Source organism: Perca flavescens, chromosome 18 (assembly GCF_004354835.1).
Source record: "Perca flavescens isolate YP-PL-M2 chromosome 18, PFLA_1.0, whole genome shotgun sequence".
Taxonomy (NCBI): domain Eukaryota; kingdom Metazoa; phylum Chordata; class Actinopteri; order Perciformes; family Percidae; genus Perca; species Perca flavescens.
Window position 1 is genome coordinate 16,495,617 of NC_041348.1, and position 25,723 is coordinate 16,521,339.

Genomic DNA, 25,723 nt, shown 5'->3' on the forward strand with positions numbered 1-25,723 from the left:
AGTGTATGTGTGTGCTCAGGTGTACATGTGAGTCTCTGTTTGATGTGGGGGAGATGGGGGGTGTGTGTGTGTGTGTGTGTGTGTGTGTGTGTGTGTGTGTGTGTGTGTGTGTGTGTAAGGAGTTGGGGGTCAATTGCATGGTGTGAAGTTTATGGTCTGGCCTGTGCTTTCTACCGCACAGCAAGACATTTCATCCACACCAAGTCTCCATTTGCCGCCTTGGCTTCATGGAAGTAATCACGCTAGACTAGAGCTACCATCAGCAGGATTTGAGTCATACACACGGATGTTTTTGATTTCAGGGGCTCTGACTTATTTGAGTTATGTTATATTGTCATACACGGGCTGGTTACAATGTGGAATTCAGTTTATTTGTATCTACAAAAGCTACATCTGTTACCTTTAAAACATGTTTTGGCTTTAAATGTAAGCTTGAGTGAGTCTGTAGTGAGTGACAGCAAAGAGAGAGAGAGAGAGAGAGAGAGAGAGAGAGAGAGAGAGAGAGAGAGAGAGAGAGACAGGAGGGCGAGGAAGAAAAAAGAGGGGGAGGAGGCAAAGGAAGAGAGAAACAGGACGAGTGAAATGTTCCCCATTACTGGAGTCGAGGAAGACAGGAGCTGTGCATGGATTGACCATAGAGACAGAGAGAGTGAAAAGTGTAGTTTTTGTGGCGTTTGCGTCATTTCTCCAGCCGCTGTGTGTTTGTTAAGAGTGAAAGAGAGAGACGCAAAGAGAAATAGAAGAAGACTGCATTTTCTCCTGTAGAGCAAGAACAAGAAAAACGTGACACCTGGAGTACAAAGTGAGCAGCAGCAGGTAGATAGAGACGAGTTGAAGTGTGTTTGGAGGAGTGTGTGTGTGTGTGTGTGTGTGTGTTTCACTTTGTGTGTGTGAGACCAGTAAGCCTGTGTCTGAGGGGAAGCCAGTGGATCGTACAGCTCTGTAATGCTTTGTGGAAGTATAGGACTGCTAACTGACCTGATTACACCCTGAGGTAAGAATGCATCTCTGACTGTGTGAGTGTGTTTCATGCTCACACTAATGCTGTAGTTTATTTTATTGTGGTTAGAATATTAAATATTTTATTTTGCTGGTCACACTTCAGAATGAATAAATGCTGCTGTAGGTAAATGTTGCTGTATGTAATTGCTATAATTTGGCTGAATGGGTGCAATATTCAGAGCATCCGAAATAAAATAACGTTGGGTTATAATGACAGCACTGTAGTTGTTTCAAGGTAGCATTCCAAGTTAAATTAGTTTACTCTATAAATATACAAAGTATATTTTAAAACACTTAATATAACATGAATGGAATTGAATCCATTTTTTTTTCATCATGCTTTTATTATATGTAAATAGGCAGATATATTTGGTTTAGATACTATTTCTAAATTGTCATTATTTTATGTATATATATATACATGCTTACATATTTGTGCAACATTTGAGCTTTGATGCATGATTACAGCTCTGTTCTTGAATTTATCCAATAAAAATCTCCCTCATGAAAATGTATAATTTAATGAGCATGTGTTATGGCATTTTTAGGTGGGATTAGTGATTAAGAGATTACTTGAATTTTTTTAAATGTATTTGGTTATAGCTAAATATTCCTACAAAACACAAACGTAAAAATTGTAAACCCGATTTTTAAAGCCTTCATCTACCATTTGTGTGTGTGTGTGTGCGTGCGATCGCGCGTGCGTGCATGCGTGCGTGCGTGTGTCTGTGCAACTCTATGCATGGTATCGGATGACCTATTGCAGATGGGTTGGGTTATTACCAGAAACACATAGCGCTATTCTTCTTTCTCTCTCCCCCCTTTTCTCTTCCTGCGCAGTGTTTTCGCAGTTTGCCAGAAACAATAACACAAACCTTGTAGATGCACCTTTTATGTCAAATTTAAAAGTCTTGAGTGAGCTTGTTAAAAGCAAAATACAGCGGGGGGAAAAAAAGAACAAAACAAGGAAACCCATCTACAAGAACTAGGACTGTTTCTGCTTTACACCTACTGTTTCTTATTACTGCCTTTTAGGGACAAATTAGGCCTCACGTTATTATTAGATGATAAGTAAGTACCAACACAAACATAGCAGTGTTTATTCTCTTAAATTAATCATTGTTATTAGTGCTAAATACCTAGGGTACCTGCATTTGTCCCTCAGGGAGTCCCAAGGCTGGCCAGGTTGTGTTCCAGACCGGTCACCCGGCCAGCCAGGTCAAAGGTCACCTATATAAGTGGCTCAGGTGACACAAATGGGTCCTTCAGGCATCCTGGCCACCTAAGAGTAAGCTTTGAGGCCCTTCGTTTTATTATTAAAGATGAAATTGGGCGTGTTTTACTGCAAGATACGGAAAAAGTGAGAATGACGCAGAATATCTGAACGCACAAGTTAGTGAGCACGTAGATTTCTGTAGCTTTATTATTGTATGACATCACTAGGGTAGGTTCATTTGGTCTCGTTTGGATCATAAACATTCTGTGTAATTGATATGATAAGTGTCATTTTTTTTAAACAAATGAAAAATGTTTTAGCGCTTAGCAGAAAAAAATACATTTCAGATCATTTAAGATTTATGATAAAGAAAAACAAAATAAATTCATGGTATTATATTAAATATGGAATATTTCTGATCGACAAAGATAAAAGCAGTGAGATATTTAAAGATGTGAGAGACTCAGCGAGGTCAACAGTGAGAGAAAGTGTGCAGTGGATAAAGAACAGTGATAAAAGCTTTTCAGGATCAAAGCTCTCGTGTGCTTGTGTTTTCACAGATCTTGTTGAGATAGAAAAACCCAGAGTTCTGTGTGTGTGTGTGTGTGTGTGTGTGTGTGTGTGTGTGCGTGCGCACATGCGGGCCGTGTGCTCACCCTCGTTTGTATGTCGCCGTGTGTGTGTGTTACGTGTAGATTGCTGTTTCTCACGGCCATGCTGTTGATGTCGTGACTGACAGCCTTGTTAAATTTCAGCAAAGCATGAAACGTGACATGAAAGTGGCTTGTGTGTGTGTGCGTGTGTGCATGTGTGTGTGTGTGTGTAAAGTGATCCATACGAAGGGCACCGGCTAACCTTTGAACCCTGTCTTAAACAGCTAAGTGCTGCTTCTTATTCACTCTCAGCAGGATCCTCTAATCAGAACCATAACACCACAACTCAAACAGAAATCCACTCTCACACACACACACACACACACACACACACACACACACACACACACACACACACACACACACACAAATGTCCTAGTTTCCAAAAAACTGGAGTTTAGTGTCTGCTTGGCCAAGCACTTTCTCTGTATACTTACCTGTGATTGCGATAATGTGCAAATGACTGGAATATGTGCTGCCTGGGTGAATTTGACCATGTGTGTGTGTGTGTGTGTTTGCATTTGTATATGCGGATGTGTGTGTGTTTGGCACCTCACGCGTGCCCTACACCTCAACAGTGTGTTGACACAGTGATTATAGGGCAGCTGGTACACATTGGCCCTCGCTCCGCCCTGCATTTACTGTTCTAATTAGTTCCTGTTCCAAATAAGAGAGAGGAATTTTAATAGAGAACCGCTGGTCCTCCATCTAGCGCCGCATACCCTCACACACAGCGACGCACATAAAAACCAGCCTGTGTGTGAGCGCAGTGAGTGTATGCTGCGGTGGTAAGGAGCCGAAGTGTGTTTTCTTAATTCTTCTTTTTTTTTTTTCATTTAATGCTATGATGAAGGAAAAGTTCTAGCACACAGTGATTGACACTACCAAATGTGCGCCCAGCCCCCCCGCAAAGTCAAGGCTCGATTTAGTGTCTAGTGTCTGACACATTTAAGGGTGAAGAGGGAGCTCTGTGACCTAACATGACCCCGCCATGACCTTTTAACTCTTTAAGGGTTGAGAAAGGGGCTTTGGCTCCGGATGGAGCAGGGTCACGGGTGAACAAGGGAAAGTTAATATCTGTCACTTAGACGCCAGTTAGCACTTCTGTCACGGTGGTGGCTCCAACTACAGACACCGGGGTTTTGATTTATTACAATTGATGCATTTTAGTAATATTTAAAGAATCAGAAAGGAAAAAAAAAAAGTCTAATGCATTTTCTGTCTACTTTGAGGTCATTCAACATCAGATTTGAGTTTTATCCCTCGTTTTTCTTTCTTAGGAGCGCTGAGGGTAATATAATAATATAATAGGTAGATAGACAGATGTGAGAAATTCACGTGTCACATCAGCAAGACATGAACGAAAAACACTGAACAAAGAGTATTGCAGGGAATCAAAAAGTAAAAAAAAGTAATACAGTGCATACAGTGTGCAGATTGGGTGTGCAAAATGGAGGTTGTGATAAATCATATGTACAAATAAGATATATATATATATTGTACTTTGCCAAAGTTGCAGAGAATGTAAATGTGAGTCCAGTTACAGATAGTGAGTCCAGAGGGACCACAGCAGCCTCAGTCCACTGATGTCCATTCTGCAACAGAGTGGGGATGAATCTGATTCATAAACACTGGTTTATGAGGCCGGTTTATGACACACTAAACACTAAATGAATGCGTGTGTAACATTTGCTCTGCTCTGGTTTCTCTGCAGGTAAAGAAATCACATAGTGAATCTCATGTTCCAGACCCTTCAGACACCAGGTATGCTCACATGTGTATGTTTGTGTAATATGACAAACAGCATTAGGTTGTTCAGAACTCTATGTGTTGGTTTACTGTGTGTGTGTGTGTGTGTGTGTGTGTGTGTGTGTGTGTGCGTGTGCGTGTGCGTGTGCGCGTGCACGTGTGTCCTAGTTCTCTGGTTATGGTGCAGAGAGGTGAGGTTTCACTGCAGTTGCGTGCTGTGATGAGGTCATCAATGCTTTCCCAAGATCTCAGTGTCTGACACATCTGAACTTCTAATCTTATAAAATACAGAATTGTAATTTGATGGTTTATGGCTTAGGGAATGTTAATGCAATTTGGGATCAAAGAGCATACAAAGGGTAAACACACACACACAAACACACACAGGAAAACATGTACTGATCCGAACGCAGGACAAGCAAAGCTGTATACACAGTCACTTATTTAGAGATGTTACTCGATTAGTCGATCAACATAAAAATAATCAGCAGCTATTTTGATAATCGATTCAGTCATTTTTCAAGCAAAATTTGTGCAAAAATGTCAAATATTCTCTGTTTCCAGCTTCTCAAATGAGAAGATTTTTCTGCTGTTCTTTGCCACATATCATTCTTAATGGAATATTTCCGAGTTGTTGGGCTTTATGTTCGGAGAAAACAAAACGTTTAAAGTCATCACCATAGGCTCTGGGAAGTAGCAATGGGTGTTTTTCTTTTTATTTACTTTTATATTTCATGCAGTAAAAGATGAATCAATTAATTGATAAAAACAATAGCAGATGAATCAATAGTGGAAATGATCGTAACACCGTACACTGTGCATTGCACTAAGATGCAGCATATTTTTTCAATGACCAGACATAATGTGAAAACCAGCAAAGAGTTTATGAAACACCAACTCCTGCCATCGCCTCCCGAGAGGAGTGAAACAGAGAGGGAAGAAAGGAGAAAAAATAGACAAGGAGGGGAGACAGAATCATTTCCTGCTGTTGAGAAACAAAGAAAAAGGATGGATGAAGAGTGTAGAAGCACACGAGAGAGAGCGAGAGAGAGAAAAAGTAAAAAAGCACCATAATCTGTGAAAGTTCTTAACTGTCATTGCCGTGTAGAGCAGAGATATTTTTAGGCTTTTGTTTGAAGTTGGCTCAATATCTCATCCACATAAAGTGCTATTGATATTAAGAGAATTATCAGTGTTTTCAGTTCAAAATGTACAGGAGAGCAAAACGAACGTTTAGCTGTAAATAGAAAAAAGAAAGAGTTGAGAGAGAGAGTTGATTTGAGTGTTTATCTTTCGTCCACTGTCTCTTTTGCACCATTTCGCTGTGTCTTTCTCATCCACTGAAAGCTATATCTTTATACCTGTCAGTCTGACTGTGGGTTGCAGTCATGTGTGGCGATGCCCATAGCATTGAGATGACCAGCTTCCAGATCGCGGCACAGATGTATTGTACACACTCTAATTTAGTACACACACACACACACACACACACACACACACACACACACACACACACACACACACACACACACACACACACACACGTAGATACACAGTGGTAGAACAGCAGCCCGCATTTGTTTAATTCTCCCTCCATCTCCGTCATTTCTCGCTTTGATGTCTCACACAAGAGCACAAGTGTGACCACCCTGCGGGCGGCGTGAGTCGGTGCTCACACACACGCACACGCACACACACACACACACACACACTTTCTTACGAGGCACTGTCCATACAAACACTGACTCAACATTAAACTATGTCCGCCACCAAAGGGCATGTCAAAATGTGGGTTTGTGGCAATAGTAATGAAGAGTCATGAGCGAGAGTTTAATGTTGTTTTTCTTACGATGTCCATGCATGAAAATTGAACATTAAACATTTACACCTTAGACTGGGTGAGTGCTTGTTGCCATGGTAACAACTAATCAGGATCCAAATAAACAATTCATGATCTATGAAAGGCAGACTTCTACTCCGCTGTAAATGTGCATCTTCATTCTCTTCATGTCTCTATTTACTTCCACCTACTCCACCACACACACACACACACACACACACACACACATCACTCTACCATTACCACCTTGTGTGCTGGGTCGTCCCAGTCATGCATGTGGAACACATTGTAAAACTAAAGCATGCTGGCAGGCTGTGGGTTTGTATTGGAGCCCAGAAGTGCGTGCACGCACGCACACACACACACACACACACACACACACACACACACACACACACACGCACACACCATAAAAGAGCCAGCAGGCCCGCAGACAATGTCTAGCACCTCTGAACACATGCTCATGTAAGCTAACTGGTACGGAAAAGCATGACGTTTATGACTTCTCTATATATTACCTTGAGAACGCATTGAACACATTCAATGACATACTGCATATCCACATACACACACACAACACACACACACAGGAGATTCCCAGCTGTGAGAGAATATTACTGTTAATCTGTTATTCATTCTAAAATCGCAGTTCATCTTTACATTCTCCCCCCTCCTCCTCCTTCTCCCTTCTGTAGGTCTATGGAAATGCAGGACCTAGCCAGTCCTCATAACCGTGTGGGTGGTGGAGATTCGACAGGCTCCAAGCTGGACAAGAACAACCTTGGCAGCCCCTCGGTCACCACCAATGGAACAGGAGGTGAGAAGGCACAATGTCTTTGGTGCTGCAGTAATGAATGGGAAGTTTTGTCTATGTTAGAAAGGTTAGTTTTAAGGTTGTTTTTTGTTTTTTTTTGGTTTATTGTTGTTCAAATTATAGTTTTTATCTTCTTTTTTTAATCATGTTTTTTTTTCTTTTTTAGGCCAATTCTATTTTCAATTTGCATTCGGTTATTAATGAGACTCCTAAACATTAGAGATCATTAGAGAGATCAAAATGGGCTGTGTACTTATTGACACTTGTGCGCCATTTTGGGAAATACTTGTGCCAAGAGTTCAATGAGAAGCTTGATACCACATTCATGTCTGTATAATAAATATGAAGCTCCAGCCAGGAGCCGTTTAAGTTAGCTTGGCACAAAGAAAACAGCTAGCTTGCCTCTGGTAACAAATGTAACAAAATATGTAAAAAATAAGTGTTTATATTCAGATTATACAAACAAGATATAACATGTTAATTAGTGAGCTTTAAAAGGTGCTTGTTAAGGAAAAACTCAGGAGCATCACAACTCAATTCACATACATGAAGAAGGTTCAGTGTAGGGGCCATCCCAACTTCTGAAGTTCAATGTCTTCCTGAAGGTGTACTTAAACCCATACTGGAGGCGTTAAGTTTAGCTCAACCTTCAATTTAAACAAAGATATTGCCTAAACACAGATGCTAAAGCCTAGTTCAGCCTAGCTCTCTCTCTCTCTTTGGGAAGTATGTAAAAGTGACGCAGGCCCACTGATCTCCAAAAGGAAACAGTCCTGAAACTAAACATTCCCTTATCATGCAGCTGCCTAGATGCCCTGAATTGATGGAGGCAACAAGGTTGAAGTACTCCTCTGCCTGGAAAGGTTATGAGGTTATGTTGGAAACTGACCTGAATGAGACCTGGGGTACCACTGTCTCAACTTACATAGCATGACTACGTAAGCTGGAAATTCCACCACAGTGCTGTTTCCCCGTTTCCAGTCTTTAAGCTTACCAGCTGCTGGCTGGAGCTTCAATTTTTACCTACCTACAAACATGAGAGTGGTATCAATATTGTCATCTAAAGCCTCATTTCCACCAAGCAGTCCAATTCAGTTCAGCGTGTTACACATTAGAACGGTTATTTTTGTGTTTCCACTGTCAAAAGTTGTGGATGGTACCAATAGAACCGCTCCATTCCATCCTGTTTTTTTTTCGTTACCCCTCTGATGAGGTACCTAGCACATTGATCTGATACTAAAAGGTGGAGATAGAAACATTGCAGTCCGCAATTGGTGCAGACATTCCTCTTCTTTGTCCGTGAAGAGGAAATACAGCGAGGGCTGGATGGAGCAGTGAGGTTTTTTAACTTGTTTCTAAGCGCGTGGCTGTCTTTACCATCCAGTAAAAACCCCGCCTGCATTTAAGAGTACAGTCTGCAGTGGAAACTCAAAACAGATCTACATCTAGGTACATGTCCATACAGGGTAAAGGAACTATACCGAAAGTGTTTGATGGAACAACTCTCGGCAAGAGAGCAAATAAGCAAATTTCCTAAAATGCTGAATTATTCTATGTAGCTTAATCTATGTTTTTTTTTTTATCTGAAATGAAGACCATGAAAAGAGTGATAGATGTCTTTGAAGTCAGGACATCAGAGTCACTGTGAAAACCTGCTGTTTCAGACTACACTCGACATGTCACGCTCGCAATAATTGATGTCTCATTTTTAAACTAAATAGGAAAATATAAAATATATGTATATAATACATAGTCTAAGCACTTCTAATGTACATGCTGTTCGTTATTTTGAGATGTGCTTCCAGCTTTTTTATGACATCTGACTCCTGCTCCAGCAGAGGTTAAGCGTGCATTTTGTAAATCACTTTGGGCAAAAGAAACTTATGAGTATAATGTAATGAAATCTATTGCAAAACCATCAGTCTGAGAGATTTTCAATATGCAGAGATAAGTACTTCTTTGAGGAATTTATAGAGACAGAAGGAGACATGCGCACATGCAAACGCACGCATACACACATCTCGCTCTGGCATGAAGACTTGAATAAACCACTGGTAAAGCACTTCTGCTCTCCTCCGCTAACTGCTTAGCAAAGTTTGTGTGTGTGTGTGTGTGTGTGTGTGTGTGTGTGTGTGTGTGTGTGTGTGTGTGTGTGTGTGTGTGTGTGTGTGTGTGTGAGTGTATGTTTGAGTGCAAGCCCAAAATCTTCCTGGAAACTATTCACTCTACAAGAGCATTAAAGCATCACAGCTCTCTTAGATGTCAACACCAGTGAGCGCTCTTCTCCCTGTCTGTGTTTCTCTTTCCTTCTTCTCATCTTTTTCTACCGTCACCCTTGATCTCCTCCTCTCTCAGTGTCTGTCCTCTGCAATATATTTCTGCAGTTTGATGCAATAGCACTGGATGTTAAGTGCTTTTGTTGAGGGTCATCCTTTGATCTATTGCTGATTTAACAGGCAATGGAAACTAATGTAATGGAAAAAGTGAGATACCACATTTTAGTCAACTTGATGTGTCAACACACACACAGTCAGAGAAATAGCCAGAGTGGACTTAACGGTGGAATCCGACCATATTAGAGCACATTAAATCATTTTTGATGAGCTCACAGTTAATGTTTTAAGCAGACAGAACCGGGACTACACGATCACAGCCAAAACAAACTACATACCCAACATTCCTCTCACCTGACATCAGCCAGAGCTCGGGCCCACGGGCCATCTCCGTAGCCACTCATTTGTCTTCATTAGGGCTTGTCCGATGGGTTGTATTGCTCCCCGAGGGGATTAATGACGTTGTCCTGAACTAAATGGAGTTCTGAGATGGTCACTGATGATGAGTTTTAATCATGTTCAGAGAGAAACAAGAAAAGTAACTTAATAAAACAGCATGGAGGATGTTAAGGTGGTTAACAGGTGTGCTTCTTTTTTAAGAATAGTTTGGGAAATACGCTTTATTGCTGTTTCGAGAGTTAGATTAGAAGACAGATACCCCTCTCATATCTCTGTTAAAGCAGCAATAATCAATATTTGTATATTTACATGACTTATCGTATGTGAAAGGTGTTGATCGTAGTGACTAACCCGCAGATAATTATCATCCTAATCTGCAGTTCCCCATCCGTACAGAGCATTTGAGTGCCTTTCAGCAGAGATGGGAGTAAGTCACACATGGGCAAGTCACAAGCAAGTCTCAAGTCTTGACCTTCAAGTCTCAAGCAAGTCCAAGTAATTTTTTGTGACAATCAAGCAAGTCAAGTCAAGTCATAGCTTTGGTCAAGCAAGTCAGAAGTCAAGTCATACAAAAGTTTCCATTTTTAAAAAGCTAAAGAGTTTTATTTGCATTTTTTCCTACTCAATATTCAAAAGACATTGCGTCCGAGCCACATGCATCTGAACAGTTAAAATTTATACTGATATTAGGCCAACAATAAATCAGCATACATATTTGTTCAATATGCCTCAAACATGACATTGAAATTGAAATTCATTCAAACAATTCAAGTATAATGGTTTCTAAGTCAAATAATATTCTTCAAACATGCCTCACTTTTATGGGACAGAAACACATCCTTTAACCCTTCCTTCTCTTAAAGAAAAAAAAAATCTTTACGAGTAGCTGAATCCCACCACCTTTGCGTAGTTTGGAGTGCATTTATCACATGGAATGAATAGTATATGTTGATATTTGTCAGTGTATTTGTGAGTGAATGTGTGCGTGTTTGAGAGAGAGAGAGTGAAAAGTTATTAATATTGGTGAGTGAATGTGTGCATGTGTGAGTGCAGTGTGTTGTGTGTATGTGTGCCTAGCTTTATTTACATACTTACGTCTGCATGCGTGTGTGTGTGTGTGTGTGTGTGTGTGTGTGTGTGTGTGTGTGTGTGTGTGTGTGAGAGCGAGAAAGAGAGTGCAGTTTGTGTTGTGTGTGTAATATGTATATATGTGTGTGCCTAGTTTTATTCGCTCTTACCGCCAACTTGAACAAAGAGGGAAGGGTATGCTTATTCTTGGCCCAAAACTGAAGGGAGTTCTGTCCATCACAAACGTCCAAATAGTGGTTCAGCTGAATATGGGGACTGGAACCCGAATCTCTCCCGATTTGAAGTGTCTGATGAAATTCGACGTGGTGGTGGTTGATGTCGGAAATTTTTGTAGTGCAGACCTTGCAAAATGCCATTCATTTCTTCTTTGCCTGGTCAGATGTGTAATCCTTATAGCCAAACTTGATTATTTTCAGTGCAGAGGGATCCATGACGTTAAGTTACTAGCTGTAGCCAGTCTCGTTTACTGCAGGTCTGCCGCTGCGTGCCGCGTCATCATATCAACGGGTTCCCGCGCATGCAACAGCACTAAAATCGTAAAGTTAACTCCTCCTCAATATCAGAGGGGAAAAAATATATATTTATTAAACAGAAAGTCAAGTCATTTCAAGTCCTTTGAATCAAGTCTAAGTCAAGTCTCAAATCATGAATATCAAGTCAAAGTCAAGTCGAGTCTTTTATGAATGTTTATCAAGCAAGTCTCGAGTCCTAAAATTTGTGACTCGAGTCTAACTCGAGTCAAGTCATGTGACTCGAGTCCCCCATGTCTGCCTTTCAGCTCATTGTTTTGGTTTTACTGCCCACAACTGTTTTGCTGCAGGCAGGTGTTTTCAGCGTAAAAGCTCTTAAAACCCACTGTACACTACCTGCCCAGCACCAAATGGCAGTCAGACAAAGTTAGCGATAAGCAGGTGAACATAGTGGAACATTTAGCATCTTACAAGCCAGATATTTTCCTCAGGAGTTGGTGTAGAACAAAGCTAAACATATCTAAAGGAGAGTGAATGTTGAACTTTGTCAGGTGGCCAAGAACACAAATCCAAATTAATGCTAATGTTGCTGTAAATAGGCAGTTTGCCATTTCAGTTATATAAGGTAACAACAGTCAGTGTTGTGTTTACAGCTCGTTTCTCCTGCACTCAAGTGATCAAGAATTTGATTATTGCAGGTTTAAATGTGAAGCTACAGCCAGGGGATGGTAAGCTTAGCTTAGCATAAAGACTGTAAACAGGGGGAACAGCTAGCATGGCTATGTCTGAATGTAGCAAAATCAACATATACACGCTGATCTAAGCTCACTAACATGATATATTTTGTTTGATGACCTCATGGTAATGAGGTGCGTCAATAGGTGCTAGTAGGCAGATTTACGTTTGGGTCGAGCCAGACTAGCTGTTTCCCTCTGCCTCCATTTGTTATGCCTAGCTAAGCTAAGGTAACAATTCCCTGGCTTTAACCTCATATTTAGCATACATGAGAGACATGGTAGTGGTAGTGACATTTAACTCTGGGCAAGAAAGCAAATAATCATATTGCCCAAAATGTTTATATTTTCCCAAAACTATTTCTTTAAAAATACCTTTTACAATACAAATGTCTACTTTTTAAGATAATCAACACCATGTCCCACATACCTGAGAATGGCATCTGGTTCTCAGTGCATCGTATCCTCACCACCTTCCCACCTTGCACCCCTTTAGGTGAAAACATGACAGTTCTAAACACGGCTGATTGGCTGTTGGGCTGCAGCAGCCCGCCCCCTGCCCCGGGCTCCAAGGACTATGGTACAGAGGTGCATGTGTGTGTGTGAATCAAAGGCCAGAGGTCATGCAGTTTTACTTTAAATGCAAAAGGAATGGGTTTCTATAGTTTAGGCTGGTCCTAGATCTGATGTGTTTTTTTGTGCCAGAATTGCAGTGATTTTCTTTTGCTGTGCAGTGTTCCCTGCTCTTTGGATCCAATTGGATTTATCACATTGTGTGTGTGTGTGTGTGTGTGTGTGTGGATAGTTGCAGGGTTCCCACCAGTCGACACATTTGTCAAAAGCTGGAGAATTCGATTAATTTACTGGGAAAGTAAGTTAAATTAGGAGATTTTCCCAAAGCATCATGATTATATTTTCTAAAACTTAATCATTACAAAAAAAGAAACAATCAAGGAGGAACAGATCATGGTGGTGTTTTGACTTGGTTATAGAAAGTAATTTAACAGCTATGAAATTTAATATCAATTTGAGTGGGAACCCTGCACACAGCTTTTGCTCCCATACTGGAACTGCATGGTAGTTTTTCTTATTGTGTGTGTGTTTCTACCTTATTGGCCTCCCCTAACACCGATCTTTTTCCTCTTCCTTAAGTGAAAACAGAGCCTATGAACAACAGCGATACAGTGACTACGACAGGCGACACAGCACTGGACACATACGCAGGCTCAGGTAACACAGACACAGAAATGCACTTGTGTACTATTTCCTCATCTAGAGATTTAAAAAAAAAATCACATCTCTGTACTAGTCAGCTCTATATCCCTCTGTTTTCTCAGACACACACAAACACCATCATCCATTTCAGCTGTGCAGTAGGCCTGCTGAAAGCTCTAATCCCATGAAGTATTGCTTGTCCTTGGATTTTGTCATCAAAGGCTGGCAGAGGGATGGGAGAGAGCGAGAGACATTTTTACACTTGTCCTTTTTTTTAGACTCACACACGACCCCCCCTCCCGTGCTCCTTCATGATGCAGTACACACACACACACACACACAACACCATTAAGCAACACACAGTGAGGGTTAAGAAGCAGCAGGGTGTTTGTCAGTATTGAGCTCTGACATCTCAATGACCACAAACAGACATTGTGTTTTACTATGAGGCCCGCTGTAAGGGTTCCATGGACTACAATGCTCTCTAAAGGGGGAGAACTTGGCTTCTCTCCATTCAAAATGCTTCAAATTATGTTTACTGGAACAGCATTGCAACTCCAACAAGCCCGAGGCCTTGAATTGTGCTGTTCAAGAGTGATTTTGTGAAATGTGAAAGGAAACAGAAGATTTGAGTTGACACCATCCATAACCTTGTGTTGCCTTATTGTTTTTAGTAATCACCAGCAGTGGGTACAGCCCTCGTTCAGCCCACCAGTACTCCCCTCCCCTCTACCCTTCCAAGTAAGTCTGACTTTTTAAACAACAGGAGCTGCTTTCTAAGAATTCTTAATCAGCATACCGTCTCCTAGACTTCATTATTGCCTATTCTACAATAATGTGTCTTGTATCTACCTCATATGTCATTCCTCTCCTCTCCCAGGCCCTACCCTCACATTCTCTCCACGCCGGCAGCCCCTCCCATGCCGACGTACGCCGGTCAACCCCAGTTCAGCAGCATGCAGCAGTCGGCCGTCTACACCGCTTACTCCCAGGCAGGACAGGCATACGGACTGTCCTCCTATGGTAGTATTAAACTCATATATACGAAGACACATAGTGACATACAGTGGCTGCACTAATGAACACATATAAACACACGCACATTTACTGTATTTTGTAATCCATTGTGTAAAACAGTGTCTGACTGAAGTAGAAGATTTTCTCAAATGAAACTGCAGGTTATGTACCAAAAAGAAAAAACGGTTTATAATGAACTTAGAGGATCTTTTGAAACCAAAGAATGACATTGCGTGAAATATGTGACTATGTGAATGTGTAAATTCTGTTCATCTTCCAGATTTAACTATACAGTTTTGCTGATGCTGTAAAATAGGCACGGCATTGTATAATATTCCGTGGGTTCTGTTTCTTGCCACAGACCTCGGTGTGATGCTGCCGGGCATTAAGACAGAGAGCGGCTTGGCTCAGAGTCAGTCTCCTCTGCAGACTGGCCTCAGCTACAGCCCCGGCTTCACCACACCTCAGCCCGGACAGACTGCATACTCACCCTATCAGATGCCAGGTCAGTTGCAAGCATTAAACACTTCAGCATTGAATGCTTCACTTGTCACTCCCACCTCAATTTAATATTGTGTAATATAATCATTAATTCTTTTCCTGTTAAAAACAATGAAGTTTTGTTTTTTTTCTTGCTGAAAGTGAGCTTTTCTTTTAAAGCTATGACTTTGCACACAGTTTAAGTGTGTTTTCTGTGTCCCTTTTTCTTCTTCTCTGCGGTCTCTTTGTCTAATTCCATCTTCTTTTTGTCCCAAGGTTCCAGTTTCACTCCTTCCTCAGGCCTCTACGCCACCAACAACTCAGTGTCCAACCTCGCCAACTACACTGCCACACAGCAGGTACCCCAGTGTCTATACTGTGTGTGTGTGTGTGTGTGTGTGTGTGTGTGTGTTTGTGTCCTTTTAGTTTAAACCTGGACTGCTGGTACAGTTCAGCTGAAAGTGAGCTTAGGTAACACACATTTTCCCAGGCCCAATAAGAAAGGCCATTTCCCAAGGTAGTTCAACCACGCTACATGTTAGCTCTGAGTGGTCAAGTGGATGTAATTTTCCTCATTATTCTGGCTCAAACTAAAGATGAGGATTTTGTATGATGCTGTTGTTGTAGTATTTGAGACCAGAAGTAGTTTTACAGTCACTCTCCCACACAACTTTTCCTCATTCAAGAAATGAAATCTAATTAACAGTGTGACCAAGCAACAGGGACAGACTTAGGAGCAAAACAAACAATTATTCTTTTGTGAAATAGTGTTTTGTTCTGAATATGTCTCTATGTCCATATTATGAATTGTATTGTGGTAGTAAAATGCTTAAAGGGGGATTTTAATGTTCCACTATGATAGATGTGGCTGCACAGGGAAAAGTCAAGGTTTGGCTTGTGTGGGTAGATTAAGGGGAATACAGAGAGTGTGTGTGTGTGTGTGTGTGTTAACAGAGAAAGAGAAAGCAAGCAGGAGACGGAAAGGGAGAGAATCTGTGTATACAGTATGTGTGAATATGCATGCTTGTGTACACAATTTGCTGACTAGACACCAACTGTGCATGTGTGTGCATTCATGTGGTGTGCTCCACTTTATAAGGACTTGTAGAGATGGACGTAGTGACAGGTTTAGAGAGCTGACTCATAAAAGCGCCCATCTCAACTGGGTCAGTAAAAAGCAGCAACACAAGGCTTTAATTGTTTCGGATATATAAACTACAGTATTGAGGGAATAAAAGATTAGAGAAATGAGAAGAAACACTTGTAAAATCTCTCTTCAAAAGTCAGTTTGAACCTCTCCAGACAGGTGAAACATCTCAATTTTCTTTTTTATGTTCTTTTTGTCTCTGCACTTGTGTGTGCTCATAATTCTTGTTATTCTCTGCAGGATTATCCCTCATATACGACGTTTGGCCAAAACCAGTATGCCCAGTATTATTCCGCCTCTGCTTACGGGACTTATATGACCTCCAACAGCGTAGATGGCACAGGCTCAACGGCAGCCTACCAGCTGCAAGATCCCGCCCCTGCCATGACCGGACAGGCTGCTGAACTTCACCCAGGTTTGTATTAAAAAAGAAACAGATCACCAACACTACACCACAGCTCTTCTAACTTCCTAAATATGCAAACAAATGTCAGATTTATCACCGTTCCTTCTTGCCGGCTCCATAATCTTGTTTCCAGTAGGAAAATACCACAGTTTGGGTAACTGAGTTCAACACTCGCCTTCATCGATGATGAAGCACAGGAAGTAACTTCAGACTGTAGCCATAGTTACCTGGCATCGCACTCGCTAATTGGAGGATCGGCATATGTTTACATTAGCCTCAGAGAATTTGATTAGAGTTAAGTTATGTCAAATATTGCACTTTTGTGGACACGTCAGAGAAAGAGAAGAGAAAACAAAATGAGAAAGAGCTCAAGTAAACCCATATGTACAGAAATTGGGCTTGGTATTAAATTTTGTTTCTTTTTTTCCCATTTTTCCTTTGGTTTATCTTGGCTGTTATTCAGGAAGCTGATTAAAGGAGCTTATCATTCTTCCTGTCACTGGCACTTTCCCTCCCGCTGCTATTCTCACTATTTCTCTTCTTTCTCTCCTCTTGGAGTTACAGTTCGTATCTGTTTTTTTTTTTTTTTTTTTTTTGTCGCTCACACTCTTTGTGTCTTTTTGTGTCTATATCCACCCCCTCTCTCTTGGTCTCTCCCTCCCTCCCTGATTGAGACATAACAATATGAGCGCCGAAGCTTAGAGTCTGGTTCTAGTTACCACACAGCAGTGGGAGCATATGGCATTAGGAGGGTGTGTGTACGCGCACATGAATGTGTGTGCGCTCATTTTTGCTCCTGCTGAAGTTTGTATCTTTGCAAAAAGCATCAGATTACTTAACTTTTGTAATTTATTGCACAGCTCCATCTTTACCCCTCCTCTGTTTAACTTTTACTATAGCATGTTATCATGAATCAGTCAGCATACCAAGGGTACTATTGGTTAGGTTCCTTGGTAGTCTTTAAGCTGATATGTTGTGCCAATTACCTTGAATTATTCAACCTGACTACATGGCTTTTTACTGTACAATGTCTGAGTTATTGCTTTTCTTGAAGTGGATACTCCAGAACACCTGTGGGATCAGCTCAAGCCACATCATTAATGTTGCTTTAATGCAGTGAATACAGCTTGAGATTGCTTATGCAGTTTTAGACTGACATTTGATCATTTGCAAATTTTAAATGTTTAGCCCTGCCTGTGTTTGCATACACCCTCAGGGGACTTTGATACAGTGCAGAGCCCCTCTACGCCCATCAAAGAGCTGGATGACCGAGCCTGCCGGAGTGGGGGGTCCAAGTCCCGGGGCAGGGGCCGTAAGAACAACCCCTCCCCTCCCCCTGATAGTGACCTGGAGGTAAGGGACCCAAAAAACACCCACTTGAAAAAGCACTTACTGCACTGACTGAATATTCCATTCAAATCTCAATGGATATGTGGTATTCCCTTTGATCGTCATCCTCTCTGTTCGCTGAAGTCTCAAAACAACAGATGATAGAGAGCAGGACCACCCATGTCACTGTCCAGTTGAGCATAAATGCACATATGGGCTAAAAATATGGACATTACCATCTTTTATTGTCTCACTTTTTGTGTTCGCCAGAGGGTGTTTGTGTGGGATCTGGACGAGACAATCATCGTCTTCCACTCTCTGCTCACAGGCTCCTACGCACAGAAATATGGCAAGGTACGATCCTGTCTTCACTTCTGTTATTATTGTGTTTTAATTTCTATAGCCATCCAGCACTATGTCAGTCTATCCATCCATTTTCTTTCTGTCTGCCTAAATGGAATCCCAGTTACAGCTGGGACAACACCGATCTGATTTTGATTAAATGAAGGCATGAGGAATCTTCACACTTCGCTCCAGCTTTTTACAAATTACCACTATTGGCCAAATGTTGGATTAATAACACAAACCCTTCAAGGCAGTTTGGAGGGATGATATGCCATCCTGTTACTGACTGACCAAAGAAAACACTTTCTTACTAGTAATTGAGAGCAGGGGGGGGGACATGCCCCCCTGACTTTTACAGTTTCAGTTTAATTTGCTCTCTAAACAGTGCACTCTGACTGTCCAGCTGCCAAAATCCAAATGAGACAAGGAATGGAATGGGAGGAATTGATAATATTGCTGATATCCTCATCTGCTTCACCTTCAGTTATTAACGTGAGCTCACAGCAATAAGCTTTACAAGTAATCCTGCAGTGAGTGGTCCGTGGACTCTTTGGCCCCAGGCTTTGCCTCACAGGCTGCCATGCCCTGTGATTGGTGGAGGTTGTTGGGCGGTGTACCACTTGTCAGGAAGAGCTAAAAAAAGAAGTATGTCCACCTGACATGATATTCTCCTAAAAGGATGAACAAAGATAAGGCATTACAGAAAAACATTCTATTTTGTAAAGATGAAAATACAAGATAATCTGCCAATGAAATTGAATGTGATTTTAAGTAGGGGTAGTGCATTGATAATATACCTCTGAAGCCAAACCTCTAAATGGACTAAATGTGACTTTTATAAAAATGCAATGTTATGGTCAATTTATGATGGCCGCAGGCATAAAAAAACCTTTGGATGCACTACATATTAAAAATACAAAACAAAAAGCCATTAATAATTACATTATTTTAATCATAATTTAACATGCTATTTTTTACTTGGACTGATGTTTATTCCAATCTTCATTTTGAATTCATTTGGTGGTCTCGCCTTCTCACCTAACAGCCACACTGTTTATAGTTCCCTTTATTTTATTCGTTCCTGGCTCTGATCTGGGATCATCCTATGTGGCCAAGGTTACAGATTTTTATTGGGTGATGCCGTTTCCTGTGGGCACCGGTGTAAGCCGCCAGCCTGCCTGTACGGGCTTTGCGTCCCACTCTGCAGCCTGGAGAGTCCATTCTGATATTCATGTTTGGCAGTCAAACAAAAGCTGGCACGGCACACACACACCATTTGGAGCCAGACTTGCATAGAGCCATAGGAGGCGTTTTACAGATAGGGGTTTGTGGGCACTGATGTACTTCCTAGTTGCTCTGCAGTCGTGGAATTTAATGCTTGGCAATTAGGATTTAATGGGTAAAAGAAAGGCCCAGGTGAGCTGTAAATTGCTGTGTGTGCGTGCGTGCGTGCGTGCGTGCGTGCGTGCGCATTGTTTTTATAGTAGAGAAATACTGAATACCAGAGGATGATATTACAAATGTAGTCTTGGCTTAGAAACCATTAATCCTGTTTTGCAAACAAATAATGAATTAAATGTTATCAATCTCTAATAATGTGTTATGTTTTTTATCAAAAATTATTTTGTATCAAAGTAATTGTAGAAGCATTTTTTTCACTATATTTGCTGCTGCTGCCCTCAAGGAATATAGTGGCAGCTGAGTCTGTTCACACCTTGCCCAAAATAGGGTTTATACTGTTGACATAGCAACCATAAGTACCCTTCTCCTACGGGCTTTGAGGGTATATCTGCTCTAAATTATGTTTCACTTTTTATATATATATATATATATATATATATATACACACACACAGAGTTATTATAACCACGTTCACATCATCATGAAGTGTTGAGTTTCCAACATTCAAATTATAACAGAGTGGACTTGTTTCAGGCTACTTTTGCCAGGCCAAAGTAATATTTGCAATTCTCTGTGATTGATTGAACTTCTCTGGCAAAATATTACAAAAACAAGCCACCTCAGCCTTTCTGGAGCCCAAAGCAACAGCTAAATTCCTCCCCTCAAAGGGAATAAACACGTTTCAGCCATTAGTGTGTCGACACAACTCTCCTTTGGCTCTCAGCCAACATAATCATTACCTGAGAGACAAACCTAAGTGCCTCTTGTCTCTTTGATTGACAGGGAAGCTGGGAAAGAAATACAGGCAAAATTGCTGCTATCACTATTAGCAACTGTCAAGTTTTGAAGAGCTCTACACACTTTCTGTGCCTCGCTCGCTCACTTTCACTCTCATCCTGTTAGTGTCTTTCTATTCTGGTCGTCTGACGGTGTCAGCGAATCGCGCGCCAAGCTGTCGTCCCTTGCTGACCTATCACAGAAGATGTTTTTTGCAGCTGAGCCCCGGGCGCACACACACCCATGCACACACACACATACCACATACACCCCAGCGTCTCCCTTTGAGGGTGCCTACTCTCTGCAATACACACATGAAGACACACACTCTTCCTCTGACCCCCCCCCACCGCCCCCACAAACAGCCACCACCACCAAGCATGAGGAATGTTGATGGGACAGAACAAGTGCAACCTGTCTGTCAGCATCTGCTGTGATGAGTGGAGCGTACCAATGCTAAAAGTGGGGGTGGGGAGACAGAGATGTGAATTGGGAAGAAAAAGGATGTGTGTAAAAACTGAAATGGTTTATGAGATAAGAGGAAGTAATGTCTCTCGGATAAGGCAATAATTTGTTCTAATGGCGATGTCATGATGATAATGTTGTTATTATCTACCTCTTCCATTAGGACCCTCCCATGGCAGTAACGCTGGGTCTGAGGATGGAAGAGATGATCTTCAACTTGGCTGACACACACTTATTCTTTAATGACCTGGAGGTGAGACACATGTCAGACTGACACTTACAAAAAGACACATTTTAAAATAGTCAAGGGCATGTTGAAAGGCTTATTGAGTTTTTTCTTGCACAGTATTAAAATATTTGCACAAAGCACAACAATAAGCACTTAAAAGTTTTGGGTTTTTTGTCATTCACATAAATACTACTACTGCCTTCTAGTGGTGTAAAGTGATGTAACACACCACTTACTGTCAGGGCTGCACCATGTTTATATTCTAATTTTAGTACATGCTGTTTTGTGATGAATGTTTATGGTAAATGGATTAATGCATTGGAAATCTATCTATACAGCATATAGTACTACTTAATACAGTTTATAGTACTATTTATGTTGCTATGTATGGTATTAGTACCTTTTTATTTTATTTATTTCATGCTTCATTTGTATATATTAAATGGTCATATAGCATACAAATTTTTTTAAGTTACTAATCTATGCATCTGTTTTTGTACTTTTGCTGCTGTGACACTTACAATTTGCACAGGAGTGTGATCAGGTACATATTGATGATGTGTCATCAGATGACAATGGCCAGGACTTAAGGTAAGAATTTAACCATTCACTTTTTTTTTTATAACAAGTATAATGTAAACAGTGTTGATGTTATTTGTTTGTTATTCGTAGGATAATCATTCACAAATTACAGTATTTGTTTTTTGTTGTTTGGCTCTTAAAGTAGGCTATCGTATTTTAAGGATGTAATATATTAGTTTATTAAAAATAAAAAATATTTTTCTTTGCATTTTAAAGATAGTAATGAATTGCATTCTTCCAAGTACAGTTATGTTTATAGTACTGAATAATGAAAATAACCATTTGATCTTTTTGTTCTACCAGAGCAGATTTTTTAAATAAAACATATCGTTATTATTGACAGTACTTACAGTTTTGCAACTGATGGCTTCCATGCAGCTGCAACCAGCGCCAACCTGTGCCTGGCTACGGGGGTCCGCGGTGGGGTCGACTGGATGAGGAAACTGGCCTTCCGCTACCGACGAGTCAAAGAGTTGTATAGCACGTACAAAAACAATGTGGGGGGTAAGCCAATCTGACGGGAGTTTGCTGGACACCAGGGACAGACCAGAGGGGGACAGAGAGGGGAAGGAGTTGTGAGATTAAATAGATTCCAAAAATGTACCAAAATTATAAGCTTGTTTCATGTTTTCCATATATTCTGGACAGAGGCAGCAGGGTACAATACTTCTAATAAAATAATGTTAAATGTATCTGATACTATAGCTGAAAAAAAAGAGATACAAACCTGGAATTGGAAGCCACATTAGTAGTAATAAGTAATAATATAAGTAATAAATAAATTCTGGTGGACAATAACATCTGGTATATAAGATGCATACAGTATATAGGCATACTCCACATATTAATATAATAAAAAATCTAGTCAATCTTCATAAAAAAAAAACAGCAAACTACTGTATATAGGGTTTTATTTCTTTTTTGATGAATATGGGTTTATGAAAGCAAATATTAATAACACAACTGCTGTTGGTCGATATTTTAGCTAATTCACAATACAGTAATCATTTTTATTTGGCCAATTTCAGGCCAAAATTTAAAATATATGTAGTGTTTTCTCCTGACATTTATTTAGTAGAAACTATTCTAAAATGGTGTTTATTTACATTAAGGCTCCCGTAAATGAGGTTTAGCAGCTTTGTACAAATATAACAGCCATTAAGCAAAAATTAAATATGTGAGGAAACTAAAACTTCATCATTACAGTTTGTAATAGATAACACCTAAGTCAATATTACATTAAAGGCCCACATTACGACTTCATATGGGTCTAACCCTAGAGGACTTTGCTTATTTTGTCTTTACCTTTCCTGCTGTGTGTGAGGCCTGATGCTGTGAGGGTTTACTAAGGTCATACTGGGTTTTAGGTCTGCTGGGTCCTGCTAAAAGAGACGCCTGGCTGCAGCTCAGAGCAGAGGTGGAGGCTCTGACTGACTCCTGGCTCACCCACGCACTCAAGTCCCTGTCCATCATCAGCTCCAGGTGCCACTTTGTTATATTTATCCTTTCTTTCACAGAGACCGTAATCGCTCTCCTAGTCCTCCCCTCCGTTAATTAATAAGGTTGAGATTTAGAGCATGGGAACTAATCCATATTCAGCATCAAAGGACATTAACCCATGATCCATTCATCCCTCTATCAATCCGTTCATCTATCCTTCCTTTACATAATACGCTCTGCTCTCTGTCTGTGTCCCACAGGAGTAACTGTGTAAACGTGTTGGTGACCACAACGCAGCTCATACCAGCGCTGGCTAAAGTTCTCTTATATAGTCTGGGATCTGTTTTCCCCATTGAGAACATTTACAGTGCAACAAAAATAGGTAAGGCACATACACTCTTGCACACACGTTACATACATTCTAAATAATAATCTCATATGTTAATTATTTAATGTGAAACTGGCTATGTATTTGATCTATGGTGTTTTAACAGTTCAAAGGTCACATTTATTTAGCTGGTTATGTTATTTTGATGATTCTTCACCTACTCCATATGTTACTGATATCCTGTTTCTTGTTATGATATTAAACATATTGCTTTAGTTGGGCTAAGGTTCAACGAACGGCTGTTTGGGAATGTTTGGAGAGAGAGAGAGAGAGTGAGAGAACCCAATTCACATTAAACCAACAGATCATGCTGGTTACACCTTGGCCAAACACACACACACCTTGAGCAAAAGGCTATCAAGTAATCATAATAATGGTATTTATTAACAAGTGCACCGTGAACATTGGGCATTTACAACTTAAGATTGATCACAATATGTGACAGTTTGTGTTTTTTATATGAATTTCTATGTGCAGTGAATATAATTAAGCCACGTGAAATGAATACTTTTGCATAGTAAAGGTAAAGACTTCCACTATCCCAAAGTGGCATTGGGTTTGTGATTAAAAAACACAAAATAACTGGAAGTAACGCAAATTTGTGCAGCCAGCCTCTTTGCTACAGCATCGGACCACATACATACATCCCCTGATTGGAATGATTTATTGTGTTGACAATTACTTAACTGTCACTGATGGGGCACAACAGTAATGGCTGTTAAACAACCACATTTTTACATGTTGTAGATTGTAGATAAAGAACACACACACACACACACACACACACACACACACACACACACACACACACACACACACACACACACACACACACAGGTGTTTTACTTGTTTAGCCTGATTAGAGCTCTTCTGAAGACGGAGCTTGATTGACATCTCTCTGACCAGCCTATTAGGTGTTAGGGACGTTAAACCCTCGTCATTCTCATTGGTTCATAACGTTTGGTGACCTTACATTATTCCAGCTGAGCTCCACCCAATTTCTACCTGAGCAGAAGTCTAATCAGCCAGAATAATTGAAAGCACCTTTGTGGGTGTGCAGGGTCTTTAATATGCCATGTTTAAAGATGCCCTGCCACACGTATTTCATTACTTTGTGGTAATGTCTGAAGTTCTACCATGGACTCTGTAACATTTTTTGTGGAAAAAATGCCTTAGTTACCTTGTTTCAAGCCATTCTAGCATGGTATAGAAAGCCTACAGGAAGACTCAGCTCGATTTTTGCCAGTTCTCATTAATATTCAACAAGCTAAGCTGTTTGAATCTGATTGGCTAACAGCTAGCCAATGAATCATGTCAGAATCCTTTACCCAGCCCAACTGGGTGAGCTAATGAATAGTAATGAGCTCAGTCAACATGATGTCAGACTGACCAGCTTTTGTAATTGGCCTGATTTCTCTGCTTATTTCTTTTCAGTGGCCAGAGCTGATATAGGAGGTAGCAGTTTATTTTCACATTCACAACATAACACAAATACATATGGACCTAACATATTTCAAAAAATGCAAGTAAAAACGGTTTTGTGTGGCAGGGCACCTTTAATCTCCAGCTCACACTGACCTAAACAACATTATATTCGATCTCAACTCACATTTGGTCCTGATCTGGCCTTGAACAACTCGGACACTCGTGGGATCTTCTAGGCCGGATGCCCATATTCTGAATGGACTCCATTAGCCGGAACCTCAGCCGGTTACGCCAATGTACCGCAACTGCTGTGGCCAACGCTAGATCGTATTTAACCTTACAATCTGTAACAAAACAACTTGGATTAGAGGGATAGAGAGACAAAACATTCAGGAATGAAAACTCAAAGCCAAGTGTGTGTTTGTGAGCATATGTTACACCCAGTTCAACGCCACGGTGCCTTGATTCAAATGGACGTAGCAATGTGGTAACCACGACAACCGCCAGAGGTTTAAGACACAAGCAGACCGCATAAGTGTTTCAGGTCAGATGCCATATCCCAGAAGCTCATGGAGACGTTACTATGCATTTTGAATGACTCTATATGCAATTAGCATTGTGTATGTTGTACAGGAAGAAGGCTAAAGGTTAACGAGGGGTGTGACTTCTGACTTCACTCACAACCACGTTTGCTTTTCTAGTTGTCGTGGCAACCAGATTTATTATATTTTTCTGAATTGAAGTACCTCTCAGTATGCACCATGTGCATGTCAGGATT

The 25,723-nt window shown here is 40.7% G+C and overlaps 1 protein-coding gene across 8 annotated transcripts in view; it reads left to right on the plus strand.

The window, feature by feature from the left end:
- eya4 (EYA transcriptional coactivator and phosphatase 4) overlaps positions 1–25,723 on the plus strand; it is a 46,271-nt gene that overhangs the window by 17,405 nt on the left and 3,143 nt on the right. For 2 of the 8 annotated variants that reach the window (XM_028605142.1, XM_028605141.1), the window contains exons 3-18: positions 4,586–4,635; positions 7,156–7,277; positions 12,796–12,879; positions 13,452–13,529; positions 14,189–14,255; positions 14,395–14,537; positions 14,893–15,036; positions 15,288–15,370; positions 16,399–16,573; positions 17,781–17,917; positions 18,164–18,247; positions 21,045–21,134; positions 21,643–21,701; positions 22,036–22,196; positions 23,060–23,174; positions 23,393–23,514. In XM_028605142.1, the coding sequence (XP_028460943.1) occupies positions 4,586–4,635; positions 7,156–7,277; positions 12,796–12,879; positions 13,452–13,529; positions 14,189–14,255; positions 14,395–14,537; positions 14,893–15,036; positions 15,288–15,370; positions 16,399–16,573; positions 17,781–17,917; positions 18,164–18,247; positions 21,045–21,134; positions 21,643–21,701; positions 22,036–22,196; positions 23,060–23,174; positions 23,393–23,514 (1,714 nt within the window). Of the gene's footprint in view, positions 1–585; positions 995–4,585; positions 4,636–7,155; positions 7,278–12,795; positions 12,880–13,451; positions 13,530–14,188; positions 14,256–14,394; positions 14,538–14,892; positions 15,037–15,287; positions 15,371–16,398; positions 16,574–17,780; positions 17,918–18,163; positions 18,248–21,044; positions 21,135–21,642; positions 21,702–22,035; positions 22,197–23,059; positions 23,175–23,392; positions 23,515–25,723 lie in introns of those variants that run through there. The other 6 variants (XM_028605143.1, XM_028605144.1, XM_028605146.1 and 3 more) reach the window with 6 other exon arrangements.